General features: G+C 47.4%; 1 protein-coding gene across 3 annotated transcripts in view; it reads right to left on the bottom strand.

The window, feature by feature from the left end:
• Nucleotides 1-3,998: 3,998 nt before the first annotated feature.
• mrpl1 (mitochondrial ribosomal protein L1) overlaps nucleotides 3,999-18,269 on the bottom strand; it is a 69,438-nt gene continuing 55,167 nt past the window's right edge. For all 3 annotated transcript variants that reach the window (XM_072496212.1, XM_072496213.1, XM_072496211.1), the window contains 2 exons: nucleotides 9,652-9,733; nucleotides 3,999-4,538 (listed from right to left, as the gene is read on the bottom strand). In XM_072496212.1, the coding sequence (XP_072352313.1) occupies nucleotides 4,414-4,538; nucleotides 9,652-9,733 (207 nt within the window). In that variant the 3' untranslated portion in view covers nucleotides 3,999-4,413. The remainder of the gene's footprint in view (nucleotides 4,539-9,651; nucleotides 9,734-18,269) is intronic.

Below are 18,269 nucleotides of genomic sequence, written 5' to 3'. Positions count from 1 at the left end.
TGATCATGATGCCCTCCAAGGGAAGGGAGGTGGTCATCATGGATACGGAGAAGACCTTTGATTGGGTGGAATGGGAGTATTTGTGGGAGGTCCTGGGGCAATTTGGGTTTGGGCAGGACTTTGTAGACTGAGTCTGGCTGCTGTACCAGGCACCGGTGGCGAGTGTGCGGATGAACCGAGTGAGCGCGGATTATTTTCGGCTGCACAGGGGGACGAGGTAGAGATGTCCACTCTCCCTACTGCTGTTGGAGGGGAATTAGAGGGATTATGGGGATCCTAGGGGAATTCAGCTTATTTTTGGGGTACAAACTGAATATGGGTAAAAGTGAGATCTTTGCAATTCAGGCGAGGGGGCAAGAGAGGAGTCTGGGGGGGGATGCTGTTCAAGGTGGGATGGAGCCTTATGTATTTGGGTGTCCAGGTGGCATGAGAGTGGGAGCAGCTATAGAAGCTGAATTTGTCTCAGTTAGTGGAGCAGATGAAGGAGGACTTTAGAAGGTGGGCTATGCTCCCGCTGTCACTGACGGGGAGGGTGCTGACGGTAAAGATGACGGTTCTCCCGAAGTTTTTGTTTATATTTCAGTGCCTGCCTATTTTTATCCCGAAGGCTTTCTTTAAGAGGGTGAATGCGGTAATCCCAAGGTTTGTGTGGGTGGATAAAACCCTGTGGGTAAAGGGGCTGCCGGAGCGGGGTCGAGGGGAGGAGGTGCTAGACGTACGGAATTTCAGTAACTACTACTTGGCAGCGAACATAGGAATGGTCAGGAAGTGGGTAGCGGGGGAAGGGTCGGTGTGGGAGCGGGTGAGGGGGCCTCATGTATGGGTCTTGAGGGTGTGGGGACAGTGGCGCAAGCACATGGGAGTGGTGGCGGCATCGGTATGGACACCTATTAGTGGTAACCACCGGTTTGCACCGGGCGCTGGGGTGGTTGGGGGGCTTCGGAGGTGGCAATGAGCATTGATTGAGCAGTTTGGGGACCTGTTTATTGACGGCAGCTTTTCGTGCTTGGAAGATTTTGAGAAGTTTGAGCTGCCCGGGGGGAATGGGTTCCGCTACCTGCAGGCGAGGGACTTCATGCAAAGGCAAGTCTCGACCTTTCCATACCTACCGCCCCAGAGGGTACAGGACAAGGTAATGTTGGAAACGGGAGTGGGAGAGGGGAAGGTTTCGGAAATTTATAAAGAACTCATGGAATGGGAGGGAAACCAGATAGGGGAGGTGAAGTGAAATTGGGAGGTAGAATTGGGCAAGGAATTAGAGGCGGGATTGTGGGAGGACGCCCTGAGTAGGGTTAACGCATCCTTGTCGTGTGCCAGGCTTAGCCTGATACAATTCAAGGTGGTTCACAGGGCGCATATGACTGTGGCCTGTATGAGCAGGTTCTTTCAAGAGGCGGAGGATAGGTGTGGGTGGTATGCGGGAGGGCCCGCAAATCCTGTCCAAATGTTTTGGGTATGTCTGAGGCTTAGGGGATTTGCCGATGTCATGTCCACGGTATTGAAGGTACGGGTGGTTCAGAGTCCAGTGGTGACGGTTTTTGGTGTGTCGGAAGACCCGGGAGTCCAGGGGGTAAGAGAGGCTGATGTTTTGGCCTTTGCCGCCCTGGTAGCCCAGAGACAGATCTTATTGGCGTGGAGGGACCCGGAACCCCCAAAATCGGGGGTATGGGCTAGTGACGTGGCCAGGTTTCTTAGGCTTGAGAAGATTAATTTTGCCCTGAGGGGATCGATGTTAGGGTTCGCCTGTAGGTGGCAGCCATTTAAGGGAAAGAGGGGGACATGGTTGAGGTGGGAAACACTTAGTGGGGAAGGGGGACTGGAGAACTGTGTATGTTTGAGTGGGTGTTATTTGTTCTGTTGTTTGTTCCTGTTGAAAAGTTATTAAAATTATATATGCCTTAATATAAATATTTTCAAACAAAAAGATGGCCACCAAGCCAAGTCAGAAGACTAGACAAAAGAAAACCAGCGGACTTCATCAGCAGACTAACCCTAACCCCGCAACTGCATCCCAAAAATGCCATCAACATTGAATGTAACTCCACCCAAAAGCAAATAGAACAGTGCCAAACAAAAACTTAACCTCAATCTAAAACCCACATTTAACAAAACCAAACTGAACAAAAGCTCTAAGCTCATTTAATGAGCTGCAGAAGACGCTTCCAAAGCACCACCATTAACTAACTCACGACTTAGCAGGGAGACTCCCAACTGGAGAATAAAACCCCCACTTAACTTGCAACGCCACGCTCGTGACTAAATGTCCTGCCAAATAATGACACTGAAAAGAGAAAGGAACAATAGATTAATGTAAAAAAAACTAGTAGAAGTCCTCAAATCTAATCAAAGGCATTAAGAGCACAACCCAACAAAGAACATGAAAAAACAAGAAATATAAAGTGCCTGCCTTCAGAGCCATAAAACAGATTACACATCACACAACTTGTGTGATATTTTTAACAGGAGTCTTCATCTCCTGGTGTACCTCCCAAAATTGGTATTTTTCCTCAAAAGTGACTCTAAGGTGGTTGGATAGGCCATCTCAAACATGATTCCTCTTGTACAGGACTGCCTTCACTCCATTCAACACAGCACTTTATTCCGCTAACTCCGCACTCATGTCCTGATACAGCCTAACAGAGTGGCCTTCGCACTTGAGATTGTGATGCTCCCTTGCCCATCAAAGAACCCTCTCCTTTTCTTTAAAATTGTGGAATCTTATAATCCCCACACCCGGTGAAGATCACTTCAAAACGAAGCCTCGGTCAAAGTGAGCGAAAGGCCCGGTCTAATTCAGGGGGAAGATGCAAATCCGCCTCACCCACCATTTTAAAGAACATGCCCGAGAAATATTCCATGCGGGTGCAGCCCTCGATCCCCTCCAGTAACCCCACAATACGGATGTTCTGCCTCCTGGACCTGTCCTCCAGGTCAGTCAGCTTAGTTCTTCAACCATCGAGCCAGATCTGACTCCAGGGAGGTAATCTGACCACTGTGATCTCCCCATGCTCTTAATCGTGACTTTATGGGCTTTGATAGTCTGACTAGTTTTTTCAGGAATCAAATGAATGGGGGCCAAGGTCTCTTCAATTGATCTTTTAAGATCCACTGACATGTTTTGTCGGTGTTTGTCAAGCTTTCGCCAAAATGCTGGTGAGAGCTTTGGCGTTGGTGAAGTGGGAGAGGAATAAGCCGCCTCCTCCATCTTACCTCCAGAAGATCCCGGAGAGACTTGAGACTGCATGGACGGGTTTTGCCTCCGCTGGGTATCTCAGAAAAACAAGAACTCTGCCCTGTTAAATTTCCAAGTAGTGGCATCAGGAAAAAGGGCAAAAAAATTAGTTGTCCAGCGGGAGCCACTTGTGCGTTTCTTCCCCTTACATCGTGCCACCGGACATCCCCGATAGGAAACATGATTCTGTCTGCAATGTAACACTCTCAAAGCAACTGGAAATGGAACACAGCCTACAATGCGATTCGGGATCAATAAAGCATCAAGAAAGGTTTGGGACAGGGTGGAAAGGGAGCTTTGGAAATCAGCCAGGGTTTCAGTTCCTGGACACTATCCAGAATCCCTAGTTGGATACAGCACATGTCTGGATATTTCCCAAGGACAGGATCTGGTTTGCTTGTGATGCTATCGTTCATGCTTAAAAAGACATTGTCAAACCACCAGCATCAATATTTGGTTTTAAAAAAATAAATTTAGAGTACCCAATAATTTTTTTTTTTCCCAATTAAGGGGCAATTTAGTGTGGCCAATCCACCTAACCTGCACATGTTTGGGTTGTGGGAGTGAAACCCACGCAGACACGGAGAAAATGTGCAAACTCCACAAGGACGGTGACCCAGGGCTGGGATTCGAACCCGGGTTCTCAGCGCCGCAGGCAGCAGTGCTAACCATTCATGACAAAACACCAAGTACTTTTAAATCTACCTTGTTGATATACTAAAGTTATACTCCATGTGGAGTCAAAAAAAATTCCTTTGCAATGACGTAAAAGTGACAATCTTTAATTAATTTTTTAATTATGATAGCATTTTAAAAGAAAATATACAAGGTATGGTAATATGAGCCATTGAAGACATCCAGATTTTAGCAGATGTTATAGGAAAGTTAATGCTTCAGAACCTTATAGTCGCACGCTATGCTGATAAAAATATTGTCTAGTCATGCTCACTGAACAAATATGAGCAGGATTATATTTGTGCAGCAGCAAATATTCCTTTCAAACGAACATTAACATGACGCATAATTGTTGTTTATTTGATTTGATTTCAACGTACTCAACTCCTGTTTAAGCAGTGCTGATGAACTCAACTTCATTCCTTTCACATGAATCAAGGTTTTTATTGCATTACAATACGCCATATGGACACAAAACGGCAGCACATATCCACATAATACAATGGTTAATTATTGACCATTTGATTCTTTTCTTCATTGTCTTCTGTTATTTGAGGAAGAAAAGGTTCTACATTGAACAGCAAAGACTCACTGGTAGCACTGCAAATAATGGCTCGTTCAACAAATGGCCCTGAAAAATAATAAAAGTAGAAAACATCTGCTAACTTAAGGTGTTACACAAAACATAGAATTCAAGACAAAAACTAACAATTGCCTGAAATACAGAACGAAACTCAGGATGTACGAAAAGAGAAAATTGCACACTTAAAATTATATTTTCTAAATTGCGCAATTCACAGGGTTTAGTAGGAAGAATAATCTTTCAAGTAATCAGATTTATGGGACGTTAGCTCACATTGTTCTTTGTAGTATATCTTGTCGGTCAATTAAGTTGTTTGATCATTGGTCAACAAAAGAAAGCACAGTGGAATTCTGGAAATCTGTTCCTTTTATGCGTGATTTATCTTGAATTGTGACTTCTCTTTCTTTTGACCTGTAATCTTACTCTTCTCTGTCATATTATAATCAACATCTTACATCTGTGCGCATTTGCCCACTTTCTCCAGAGTAAATTCCTCTGCCCATGATTAAAATGGAAATTGCCTTTCTAAACTTTTCATAGTTACGCCCACCTCCCCACTCCAAACTTTACCATTGCGTGCAAACGAACCCTCGACCTCAGCAGGGTTGCTGGACAGCAATCTGGAGCAAAAAAGCATCAATTTTCTTCTCCCTATTCTAACATGAATTTCAGTTCTGTCATTCCTACTGTCATTCCTGCTAATTCAACACAGCACAAGGAGCAAACTGAGGGAGCCATGATTGCAATTCTTTTTAAAACGTTACACACATATAACAGAAACATTTTGAATTAATGCCCTTATCAAGATGATCTTACACCTGGGGAATGGAATCTAAAGTCTGTCTTGAGTACTCCCATGTGTAGTAGGTGTTAAATGCTCAAAAAAACTCTCTAATTTGTTGTGATGTATATTAAGTGCAAATATGAAAATTGTCCAAATGTATTTCCCCATCCCACTCATGAGCTGGTGCACAAATATCAAGGCTGACATTCCAGTGCAGTTCTGAGGGAGTGCTGCTTTGTCAGAGGTACTGACCTTTGGATGAGATGTTAAACTAGGTCCCCCTTCTGCCCTCATATGGAAGTAAAAGATCCACAGAACTTGAGGACGAGCAGGGGAGATATCCTCTGGTGGCATGACCAATATATTCCCCAATCAACGTCACAAAAACACTGACTATCCAGTCATTGTCATATTGCTGTTGGCGGGAGCTTGATGTGTACAAACTGGGTGCCACAGACCCAGAGTCCTCAAACCTTCTTCAGACGACAAGTTCTTCATTCAGGGATAATTCTTGTGAACCTCCTCTGGACCCTTTCCAAGGCCAGCACATCCTTCCTTAGATATGGGGCCCAAAACTGCTCACAATACTCCAAATGGGGTCTGACCAGTGCCTTATACAGCCTCAGAAGTACATCCCTGGTCTTGTATTCTAGCCCTCTTGACATGAATGCTAACATTGCATTTGCCTTCTTAACTGCCGACTGAAACTGCACATTAACCTGAAGAGAATCGTGAACAAGGACTCCCAAGTCCCTTTGTGCTTCTGCTTTCTGAAGCATTTCCCTATTTAGAAAATAGTCTATGCCTAGATTCCTCCTTCCAAAGTGCATATCCTCACACTTTTCCACATTGTATTTCATTTGCCGCTTCATTGCCCACTCTCCTAGCTTGTTCCAAGTCCTTCTGCAGCCCCCTTGCTTCCTCAATACTACCTGTCCCGCTACAGATCTTTGTATCATCTGCAAACTTAGCAACAGTGCCTTCAGTACCTTCTTCCAGATCATTAATGTATATTGTAAAAAGTTGTGGTCCCAGCACAGACCCCTGAGGCACACCACTAGTCACCGGCTGCCACCCTGAAAAAGACCCCTTTATCCCCACTCTTTGCCTTCTGCCAGTCAGCCAATCCTCTATCCATGCCAGGATCTTACCCTGAACACCATGGGCTCTTCAATTATTTAACAGTCTCCTATGCGGCACCTTATCAAAGGCCTTCTGCAAATCTAAATAAATCACGTCCACTGTCTAACTTGCTTGTTACCTCCTCAAAGAACTCTTAACAGATTTGTTAGACATGACCTCCCTTTGACAATTCCATGCTGACTCAGTCCTATTTTATCATGCACTTCCAAGTGCTTCGCGATCTCATCTTTAATAACAGACTCTAAAATCTTACCAATGACCGAAGTCAGGCTAACCGGCCTATAATTTCCTGTCTTCTGCCTCCCTCCCTTCTTAAACAGTGGTGTTACATTAGCCGCTTTCCAGTCCTCTGGGACCCTTCCTGCCTCCAGTAATTCCCGAAAGATCATCACTAATGCCTCCACAATTTCCTCAGCTATCTCTTTTAGGACCCTGGGATGTAGTCCTTCTGGTCCAGGTGACTTATCCACCTTCAGACTTTTCAGTTTCCCCAGAACCTTCTCCTTATTAATGGTCACTGCACTCACCTCTGCCTCCTGGTTCTCCTGGAGCTCTGGCATCCCACTGGTGTCTTCCACAGTGAAGACTGATGCGAAGTAACTATTCAGTTCATCTGCCATTTCTTTGTTTCCTATTGTTACTTCTCCAGCCACATTTTCTAGTGGTCCAATGTCTATTTTTGCCTCTCTCTTTCCTTTCATATATTGAAAAAATCTCTTCCTATCTTCCTTTATATACTATCTAGCTTGCACTCGTACTTCATCTTATCCCCCCTTATTGCTTTTTTAGTTGTCCTCTGCTCGCTTTTAAGGCATCCCAATCCTCTGGCTTCCCACTAATCCTCGCCGCTTTGTATGCTTTTTCCTTAGCCTTTATGCTGTCCTTGAGATCCCTCGTCAGCCATGGTGCCTTGTCCTCCCCTTAGCATGTTTCCTCCTCCTTGGAATGAATTTCTGTTGTGCCTCTCTAATAACCCTCAAAAACTCCTGCCATTGCTGTTCTACTGTCTTCCCTGCTAGGTTCCTTCTCCAATCAACTCTGGCCAGCTCCTCCCTCATGTCTTTGTAGTTACCCTTATTTAATTGTAATACCGTTACATCTGATTGCAGCTTCTTCCTCTCAAACTGCAGGGTAAATTCTATCATATTGTGGTCACTGCTCCCTACGGGTTCCTTCACCTTAAGTTCCCTAATCAAGTCTGCCTCATTACACATCACCAAATCCAGAATTGCCTGTTCCCTAGCAGGCTCTGTCACAAGCTGTTCTAAAAAACCATCTCTTAGACATTCCATAAATTCCTTTTCTTTGGGATCCACTACCAACCTGATTTTCCCAGTCTACCTGCATATTAAAGTCCCCCATGATTATTGTAATATTGCCTTTTTTACATGCCTTTTCTATCTCCTGATTTATTTTCTGCCCCACATCCTTACTACTGCTAGGGGGCCTGTACATCACTCCCATCAGTGTCTTTTTACCGTTGTGATTCCTCAACTCTATCCACAGAGATTCTATGCCTTCTGATCCTATATCGCTCCTTGCTATCGATTTAACTTCATTCCTTACTAACAATGCAACCCCGCTGCCTTTGCCCATCTGCCTGTCCTTTCGATAGGACATATATCCTTGGATATTTAGATCCCAGTCCTGATCCCCTTGCAGCCACGTCTCTGTGATGCCCGCAACATCGTACCAGCCAATTTCAATGTGCGCAACAAGCTCATTTACCTTGTTCCGTATACTGCGCGCATAAAGAAAAAAAAAAAAGACTATTTTCTACACTGGGCAGCACAAGTGGCTAGCACTGTGGCTTCACAGCGCCAGGGTCCCAGGTTTGATTCCCTGCTGGGTCACTGTCTGAGCGGAGTCGGCACGTTCTCCCCGTGTCTGGGTGTGTTTCCTCTGGGTGCTATGGTTTCCTCCCACAGTCCAAAGATGTGCAGGTTAGGTGGATTGGCCATGATAAATTGTCCATAGTGACCAAAAAGGTGAGATGGGGTCATTGGGTTACAGGGATAGGGTGGAAGCGAGGGCTTAAGTGGATCGGTGCAGACTCAATGGGCCGAATGGCCTCCTTCTGCACTGTATGTTCTATGAAATCAGAAGTTAGGAAGGCAAATGCAATTTTCGCATTCATGTCAAGAGGGCTAGTATACAAGAGCAGGAATGTACTTCTGAGGCTGTATAAGGCTCATATTCAGACCCCATTTGGAGCACTGTGAGCAGTTTTGGGCCCCATAAGGATGTGCCAGCCATGGAAAGGGTCCAGAGGAGGTTCACAAGAATGATCCCTGGAATGAAGAGCTTTCATATGAGGAGTGGTCAAGGACTCTGGGTCTGTATGTGATGGAGTTCAGAAGGATGAGGCGGGATCTTATTGAAAGTTGCAGGTACCTGAGATGCCGAGATAGAGTGGACGTGGAGAGAATGTTTCCACTAGCAGGAAAAACTAGAACCCGATGACACAGTCTCAGACTAAAGGGACGATCCTTTAAAACTGAGATGAGGATGGGGGAGGCACGGTGGCACAGTGATGAGCACTGCTGCCTCGTGGCGTCGAGCACCCAGGTTCGAACCCGGCCCCCGGTCACTGTGCATGCGGAGTTTGCACATTCTCCCCATGTCTGCGTGGGTCTCACCCCCACAACCCAAAGATGTGTAGGGTAGGTGGATTGGCCATGTTAGATTGCCCCTTAATTGGAAAAAAAAAGAATCAGATACTTTAAATTTATAAAAGAAAAAAAACGGAGATGAGGAGGAATTTCTTCAGCCAGAGGGTGGTGAATCTGTGGAAGTCTTTGCCGCAGAAGGTTGGAGGTCAAATCACTAAGTGTCTTTGAGGCAGAGATAGATAGGTTCTTGATTAATAAGGGGATCAGGGGTTATGGGGAGAAGACAGGAGAATGAGGATGAGAAACATATCAGCCATTGTTGAATGGCAGAGCAGACTCGATGGGCTGAATGGCCTAATTCTGCTCCTATGTCTTATGATCTAACTGAACCGAGATTCACTAAACTCATTCAATCAGAATCCACATTTCTAGCTAGATTTCCACTACATCCTTAACAATGAAAAGTAATAAAGTATTTGCATAGTCATAGTACAGATTGTATCCCCCACCCCCGATATATCTCATCATGTGGATGATGTTTGGTTTACTTCTCCAAAAGATTACAGACGTGTACATAAAAAAATAGGACACAAACTCTAAACAGAGCACCAGTAGTACTCACCAAAACTCACTGGTCTGTGTGTACAAACATCCTTGATAATTGTGGCAACATTAGCAGCAATGTGTTCCCTTGGCATATCCACCTGGAAAACAACAGAATAGTTGAGAAAAAAACAGTACAGTTGAGATCACAATACATATAGCCAGAATGATCTGCAATTGATCAAATTCATTTTCTTCAATGCTTCTCCCTCATATACAATCTGCTCCATCCTAGTGTTCAAGTCGCCCCCACAGTCATGTTCACCCAATGGTATGGAACTTGCTCAAGCCTTAAATTCCCTGCAAGATTGTGGTTTTCTGTCTTGGGCCTTTTGTCTACAATAATCTCAATTACACAGGAGGCTTGGACCCTTTCCTTGACAAAGAAATAATATTTATATTTTTTAAATTTAGAGTGCCCAATTGATTTTTTCCAATTAAAGGGCAATTTAGTGTGGCCAATCCACCTAGCCTACACATCTTTGGGTTGTGGGGGCAAAATCCACGCAAACACGGGGAGAATGTGCAAACTCCAAATGGACAGTGACCCAGAGCCGGGATCGAACTTGAGACCTCGGCGTGAGGGTCAAAAATTCCAGCAGGTCCCCCGCCACACTGAAGCACAGGGCGGAGAAGCTGACCTCCATCCCAACAGGACCCAAGCAATCAGCGAGGCGAAGGCTAAAATGGCTGCCCCCGCACCAGCCTGCAACTCGGGCCGGTTTGACCCCGAAAATGGCCTTTAGGGGACCCAGCTCCAAAACCATATGCAACACCCCTGAGATGTTGTTAAATACTCCCTCCAATACCTCTCCAACTTCGGGCAGGACCAAAACATATGTACATGGTTTGCGGGGCACACCTCCCACACCGCTCACAGACGTCCTCCACCCCCTCAAAGAGCCAGCTCATCCTTGATTTTGTGAGGTGCACACTGTATAGAACCTCCGTATCAGCCCCAACCTCACACATAAGCTTCAGGCAGTCACCCTCCGCAGCACCTCACACACAAACCTTCTTCCATTACCCAGCTCTTCCTCCCATTAGCTTTAATCCCCTCCATGAATGCCTGATTCTCCTCCAAAATCTTCCCATAGATCGGTGATACCATCCCCTCTCCAACTCCCCTACCGATAGTACCTCCTCCAACAGTTAGGGGGCTGGCACTATCGGGAAGGTCGGAAACACCTTCCTTGCAAAATCTCGGATTTGTAGGTACCTAAACTCTTCCTTCTGCCCCAACCCATACTTCTCTCTCAACTCCTCCAACTTCGCAAATTGTCCCTTCAGGAACCGATTTTTCACTGGCCTAATTCCCATCTCCTCTCACATACGAAACCTTGCATCCAGTTCGAACCTATGACTCCCCCTAATCGACATCCCCCCCTGACCTAACCCCTAACTCAAAGTGCTGTCCATATTGCCTCCAGATCTTCAAAGTTGCCACCACCAGGCTCCCCGAATACTTGCCCGGGACCGGCGCTGTTGCCAGCACCCACAATTCTGACCCACTGCACGAGTCCTCCTCCATCTTAACCCCCCCGCCCCTCAACCCCCAACAACCAAGCCCCGCAGCTGCTCCGTGTTCGTCACCCAGTAATAATATAAAAAGTTGGGAGGCCCAGGCTGCCCGCCTGTCACCCTCTTTGCAGTACCACCCTCCCACCAGACCAGTAAAATTATACCTTTGGAGTCCCCCCTCACCAATTAACGCGCCACCTGCACCTCCAAATACCTGAAGTGGGTTGCCGCCCTACGAAACGGCAGCCCCCCAGTCCCGCCCCCACTCCTGGCTGGAGTCACCATAAAATACTCACTCTTCTCTAAATTTAATTTATACCCAAGAACGCCCCAAATCTTTGGAGCTATGGCCAACGGTACTATCGCCAATGCAAACAGCAGGGGGGACATGGGACACGCTTGCCTAGTACCCCGGTGCAGCGCTGAATATATAAACTCATGTTGTTCGTGCAAACACTCGCCATCGGCTCCCTATACAAAAGCCGTACCCACGCCGTAAACCTCGGCCTGATCCCAAATCTTTCCAGGACCGCCATCAAATACCCCCACTTTACCCAATCAAACGCCTTCTCCACATCCACATCCAGTGCCACCATCACCTCCGTCTCCTTACCATCTGTCGGCTTCATGATCACATTTAACATCCTCCTAACATTCGAGAACAGTTGCCTTCCCTTCACGAACCCTGTCTGATCCTCTCCTATCACCTTCGGAAGGCACTCCTCCAACCTTGCCACCAGCACCGTTGCCAGTATCTTGGCTTCCACATTTAATAGGGATATGGGCCTGTACGATCCACACTCCACCGGGTCCCCGTAACTTTTTAACAGCAGGAAAATCGAAGCCTGTCCCAACGTCTATTGCAAAACCCCTCTATCGCCTCCTCAAATATTCCCACCATCAGTGGCGCCAACTTGTCATTAAACCTCTTATAATGCTCCACTGGGAACCCATTCAGCCCTGTCACCTTCCCTGACTGCATCCTCCAGATTGCCTCTTTTACCTCCAGCTCCCCCTCCGGCCCCGTCCTGTCTTCCTCCCCCAACCTCAGATACTCCAAACCATCCAGAATCCATCTCATCTCTCGCTCCCCCAGCCACTCTGACCTGTACAACTTCTCATAAAATTCCTCAAAACTTTAATAATCTGCTCTGGAGCCAGCACTAACTTCCCCGTTCTATCCCCTACCTGGACTACCTCCCTCACCTCCACCTCCCAACGGAGCTGGCCAACCAACATGTGCATCGCCTTCTCCCCATATTCGTAGACTGCTCCCCTCGCCCGTCTCAATTGGCGTACCGCCTTATATACTATAATTCTTTGTTGTCACAAGTAGGCTTACATTAAAACTGCAATGAAGTGCCTGTGAAAACCCCAGTCGCCACATTCCGGCGCCTGTTCGGGTACACAGAGGGAGAATTCAGAATGTCCAATTCACCTAACAGCATGTCTTTCGGGACTTATGGGAGGAAACCCGAGTACCCAGAGGAAACCCACGCAGACACGGGGAGAACGTGCAGACTCCGCACAGACAGTGACGCAAACTGGGAATCAATCCTGGGATCCTGGCGCTGTGAAGCAACTGTTCTAACCACTGTGCTACCGTGCCGCCCTTCTTCTGACATTGCTGCATAGTAGGACGTTTCTGCCTACTAAAATATGCAGTGAAATACTGCAGAACTCAAAACTCCACTGTACAGGATCAACTTTATGCTCCAAAACTGTCAAAGACAGTTTTAAGCAGTACCTAGTTCACTCTGCTGCCTTTAGATTCTAACTTCAATAGCCAAAGCAGAATTAATTTTCTTGACTTTAATCTCTCATCCTATCACTTTTCCTTCGCTTCGAAATTACACTGATTTTGAGTAGATGGCACAATAACCAAGAAAAGTCAGCAAATACAATACCGTGCCCTTCCCCGGAGGCAAATGGTCAAATTTTACCTGAAGCTCCTTCCTCCTGTCCAGGACTGGGTCAGTCTCCCCAGTATACCTCCTGTCCACCTCCAACATCTCCTCCATCAACATTTGGCACTCCTCCCTCTCCTCCTTGTTCACCGTAGCCTTAAACGAGACCACCTCTTCCCTCACTACTGCCTTCAGGGCCTCCCACATCACTGCCTGCGAAACTTCTCCTGCACAATTGAATCCCACATATACCGCAATCACCTTTCCAACCTTATCACAAAAACTTCAGTTCCCCAACAACTCCACATCCATTCTCCACCCCAGCCTCTGGGCCGCCCCCTTCTCCAAGACCATATCCACCCAATGCGGCGCATGGTCCAGATTGCTATCGCAGAGTACTCAGATCCCTTGACCCCAGCCAGTAACACCTTCGCTGCTACAAAAAAAGTCTATTCTCGAATTCACTTTATGTACCAGGGAGAAAATCGACTACTCCCGCACCCTTGGGTGCAGGAACCTCCACTTCTCCCATCTCTCGCATGAGCCCAGTCAGCGCCTTCACATGCCCCCTCCCCCGACTGGGTCAGTGAGCATGGCTGCGACCTGTTCATCCTCAGCCCTGCACCAAATTCTAGTGTCTCCTTACTATTAACTCATGAGTGTCCAAGTCCAGCACCCTCTTCACAAACCCTGCGTCATCCCAGTTTGGGCCTTATACACTTGCCAGTGCCACCAACCTCCCTTCTAACGTCCCAATCACAATCATGTACCTTCCCCCCTGATCCGCCACCACCATCTCCATCGCAAACCTCACCCTCTTACCCACCAACACTGCTACCTCCCTGGGCACTACTATCGAAACCAGAATGGAGCATTTGACTCATCCAGCCCCTCCTGAGCCTCACCTCATCGTCCATCCTCAGGTGGATCTCCTGCAGCATCATCACATCGGCCTTTAGGCTCTTTAAATGCGCAAAAACCCTCAAACCTCTTCATCGGTCCCCCAATCCCCATATGTTCCACGTTACTATTCTGACCACGGGTCACTCACTGCCCCCCCAAACCCCCCCCCCCCCCCCCCACTACCTGCCATTGTCATAACCCCTGGTCCTGCCCACTGGGTCGACCCGCCCTGACCCTTTGTTGCTGTTGAATCTCTCCCCCCTCCCAGAAACTCTCCCCAACCACTTCCTCTTGAAAACACCTCACCCAGTATCGATCCCCGCCCCCTAGCTTTCACACCTCCCAGGCCCATCGATACCTGTTCGACCAGGCTCAAATGACCGCAGCCCCTCCCCTAACACACTCCCGTTCACTAGCCAACCTACGCTTGCTAGTATGGAGGACTCTGCCCAGACCCCTCTGCTCCCAATCCCCTTCCCCATGCCCAGTCTCTGAAAACAGAAGTCAAACAAACAAACCCAGTGCAAGAACCACACCCCAGAAAACCACCATTACCCCAAAGTTCACTAACCACCTACCCGCTGTATCCATACACAGGGTACACGACCCTTCCACACCGACCAACCCAAAAAAGAAACCCCAACTCCCAACCATTCCCATCCCTCATACAAAACAAAATAACATCCTTAAACAGCAAATAGCAAATAAGATATGAAACTACATACAGCATTTCACCTGCTTCCCCCAGTCCAAATCCAAACCCCATTTCTCACTTTAACCCTAGACCTTCAATCTTCACGAACGCCTCTGCCGCCTCCACCTTCCAAAAGTAAAAGTCTATCGAGTTATAGGAGACCCTCAGCTTCGCTGGATCGACCACACCAAACCTCACACCATTGCTGTAGAATGCCGCCTTCAGCCGACTGAAGGCCGCCCGCCTTCTCCACGGGTAAGTCCTGGTATATACGTAAACCAACTCTTTCCCACTGCACCTCACATTCTTCACCCAATTCAGGACCTTCTCCTTAATATGGTACTTATGAAAACTTGGTGGCTCATTTGTCTTCGGCTTGGGCCTGAGTGACCAATGAGCTCAATGCAGTTCATACCAGGAGTGTTCCTACCCCTCCGCCAGCAACTCCACCAGCATCCTTACAAAGTACCTCGGGCCCTCCACTCGCTCAGGAAAGCCCACGATTCTTAATTTCTGCCGCCTCGACCTGTTCTCCAGGTCCTCCGCCTTGGCTCAGTCCTTTGTTGGCCTCCACCACCCTCTTCAGCTCCTCACCCATCAAGGTGAACTGGTCACTGTACTGTGACAGAGCCTCTTCCAACCCCTTCAACTTCTCTCCTTGACCTCGGCCGATGTCTTCAACACCGCCGCCTCCTCCACCAGCCCCTTCATCGCTGCCATCATCTCTTCCCGGATCACTTTCATATGCTTGGCAAACTGCTTTTCCAACTCTCCAGCCATTACCTCAGTCATCTTCTCCACTGTGAAGGGCGTAGCCCCACCCAGCAACCCAGCCTCCTCCATCTTTCCTGCAGCCGGGCTGACCCGTTCTCTCGACGGCGAACCTTCGCTTACCCCCTTCTTCCTGACGGCTTTTTTCTGGTTCTTCGACATTCCTCTCCTTCCTTGTCTTCCTGCATTAGTTCATCCAAGCATTAAATTTCAAAAAACCGAGCCTCGAGCAGGAGCCACCCAATGTGCAACTTCTACCTACGTGCCGCCACCGGGAGTCCCCTGACTGCTGTGGATTTAAATATAGAAAACCATCCACATATCAGAAGTATATTGGGCGGCACGGTGGCGCAGTGGTTAGCACTGCTGCCTACAGCGCTGCAGACCCCGGTTTGATCCCGGCCCCGCATCACTGTCCGTGTGGAGTTTGCACATTCTCCCCGTGTCTTTGTGATTCTCACCCCACAACCTAAAGCTGCAGGTTAGGTGGATTGGCCACGCTAAATTGCCCCTTAATTGGAAGAAAAAAATAATTGGGTGCTCTAAATTTATTGAAAAAAAAAAATCAGAAATCTGCAAGGGGAAGAGGTTAGCTGTCATTCCACTGAAGACACACATTTGATGGAACGGTGCTAAAATGGCCAAAAACCTGAATCCTAGGCCTGGTACAGAATTGGATACTTTAAATTAAGAATGGGGCACTTTGAGCAGCACGGCGGTGCAGTGGTTAGCACTGCTGCCTACGGCGCTGAGGATCTGGATTCGATCCCGGCCCCGGGTCACTGTCCGTATGGAGTTGCACATTCACCCCGTGTCTGCGTGGGTCTCACCTGTACAACCTAAAACGATGTGCGGAGTAGGTGAATTGGCCATGCTAAATTGTCCCTTAATTGGAAAAAAGAATCGGGTACCCTAAATTTATTTTTAAAATGATTTCTCGCCATTACCTTATATGGGATAAGGTTACAAGCGGGGACGGGGTCATGGTGTCTTGCAGAGTTGCAATCAGCAACTCCATTGAGTATTGCGACACCCCGAGTATTCCTGTACCAGCCTCCCCGAACAGGCGCCGGAATGTGGCGACTAGGGGCTTTTCACAGTAACTTCATTGAGGCCTACTTGTGACAATAAGCGATTTTCTTTTCATTTCATTTCATTTCATTTCACCTGCCCAGCGACCTCATTGGCTGAGGGCCAGAGAAAAGGGCACAAAAAGGGGACCCTCCCTAGCGAAGACTCGATGCAGAGGCAGCGGAGAAGAGTCGACACAGACCAAATAACGGATGGAGGAGGCAAGCAAGGCCTGCTTTTGCAGATGAGGGCCCTGAGACGTCTGAGGTTCGGAGGACTGGACATGCAGCTTGATCAGGTTCATCGGCACGGGTAGTTTTAGAATCTTGATCAGATGACATTTAGGCTAATTTGGGAGAAAAACTGTTTTATTATGTTTATGAATAAATTTGGGTTGAATCATGAACCTGTGTTTGTCCTTTGTTCATCTTGCAATTAAGGAACCTGGGTAAAATGTTTTAATAATAAACTGGTCAAAGTGTCTGATAATTTACAGACAACAGAACCCAACAAAGATGTTTGTGAGAGTGAGGCCTAGCAGGGATCCCATGGCAACACCATCTATTTGGGCATAAATTGCATCGCTAAAGCTGAACTCAGCTAGGTGAGCTGTCCAGTTCATAAGCTCAAATGAATACTGATTCACGCAATGGTGACCATGATGTGGTGCTGCAGCACAAATACCTATGGCTTCCTTAAGTGGAACATTGGTGAAAAGGCTAGCAATGTCACAGCATTCTTATTGATATGCACACTTATGCAAGTCCTCTGTGGTTTTAGCAAATGTAAACGAATCCTTCACCATGTATTTGGAAAACGTGCTCATAACTGGCTGCAGCAAAAAGCCCAATAATTTGGCCAATTCATACTGTGCAGACCTTTGTGTGCCTTGGGAAGCCCAGACATACTCAGAATGCAGCAAGCCGTGAAGGCAAATATATACACATTTTTATTATATATATACATATTATATATCACACTGCAGCTTGCCAGTCTTAGGTGAGTCGAGCAAGTGTTTTTTTTAAGCTTATTTTTGAGCAAGGCTGTCCGGTCATGTTGAGCGACAGCTGCAATGGATACAAAGTTTGGACCTTTCATTAAGAATGGTGTACACTCACACTGGGTATACCTGCAAGTTAACAAAGGAAAGGTCCAGTGGTCGCAATGGAGATTAAATGTGGGGCTGTTAGCGGAGGAGGTGTGCGAGCGGGTGAGGGAGGCCATTTGGGAATATATAAAGATCAATGACACAGGTGAGATCTCGGTTGGGGCAGTGTGGGAGGCATTGAAGGCGGTTATTAGAGGGGAACTCATCTCAATTCGGGCCCAAAAGGAGAAGACTGAGCGGGCGGGGTTGGACAGATTGGTAGGCGACATTTTACAGGTGGACAGGAGGTATGTGGAGTCTCCGGGTGACGGGCTTTTGAAAGAACGCCAGAGACTGCAGCTGGAATTTGGGCTCCTGTCCACAGGGAAGACGGAGGGACAGCTAAGGAGGGTAAAGGGCGCGGCCTATGAATATGGGGAAAAAGCCAGCAGGATGCTGGCACATCAGCTGAAGAAACAGGAGGCGGCGAGAGATTGGGAAAGTAAAAGATACAGGGGGGGAAGGTGGTTTTGGATCCGACGGGGGTGAATGATGTGTTTAGGGAATTTTACAGTAGATTGTATAAATGGGAACCCCCAGCTGGGGAGGAGGGTATGAAGCAATTCCTGGGGGGGCTGGAGTTCCCGAGGATAGATGAGGAGTTGGTGGAGGTCTTGGGAGCC

The sequence above is a fragment of the Scyliorhinus torazame genome, chromosome 3 (assembly GCF_047496885.1).
Source record: "Scyliorhinus torazame isolate Kashiwa2021f chromosome 3, sScyTor2.1, whole genome shotgun sequence".
In the NCBI taxonomy this organism is placed as follows: Eukaryota; Metazoa; Chordata; class Chondrichthyes; order Carcharhiniformes; family Scyliorhinidae; genus Scyliorhinus; species Scyliorhinus torazame.
This window is presented reverse-complemented; position numbering and strand designations above follow the sequence as displayed.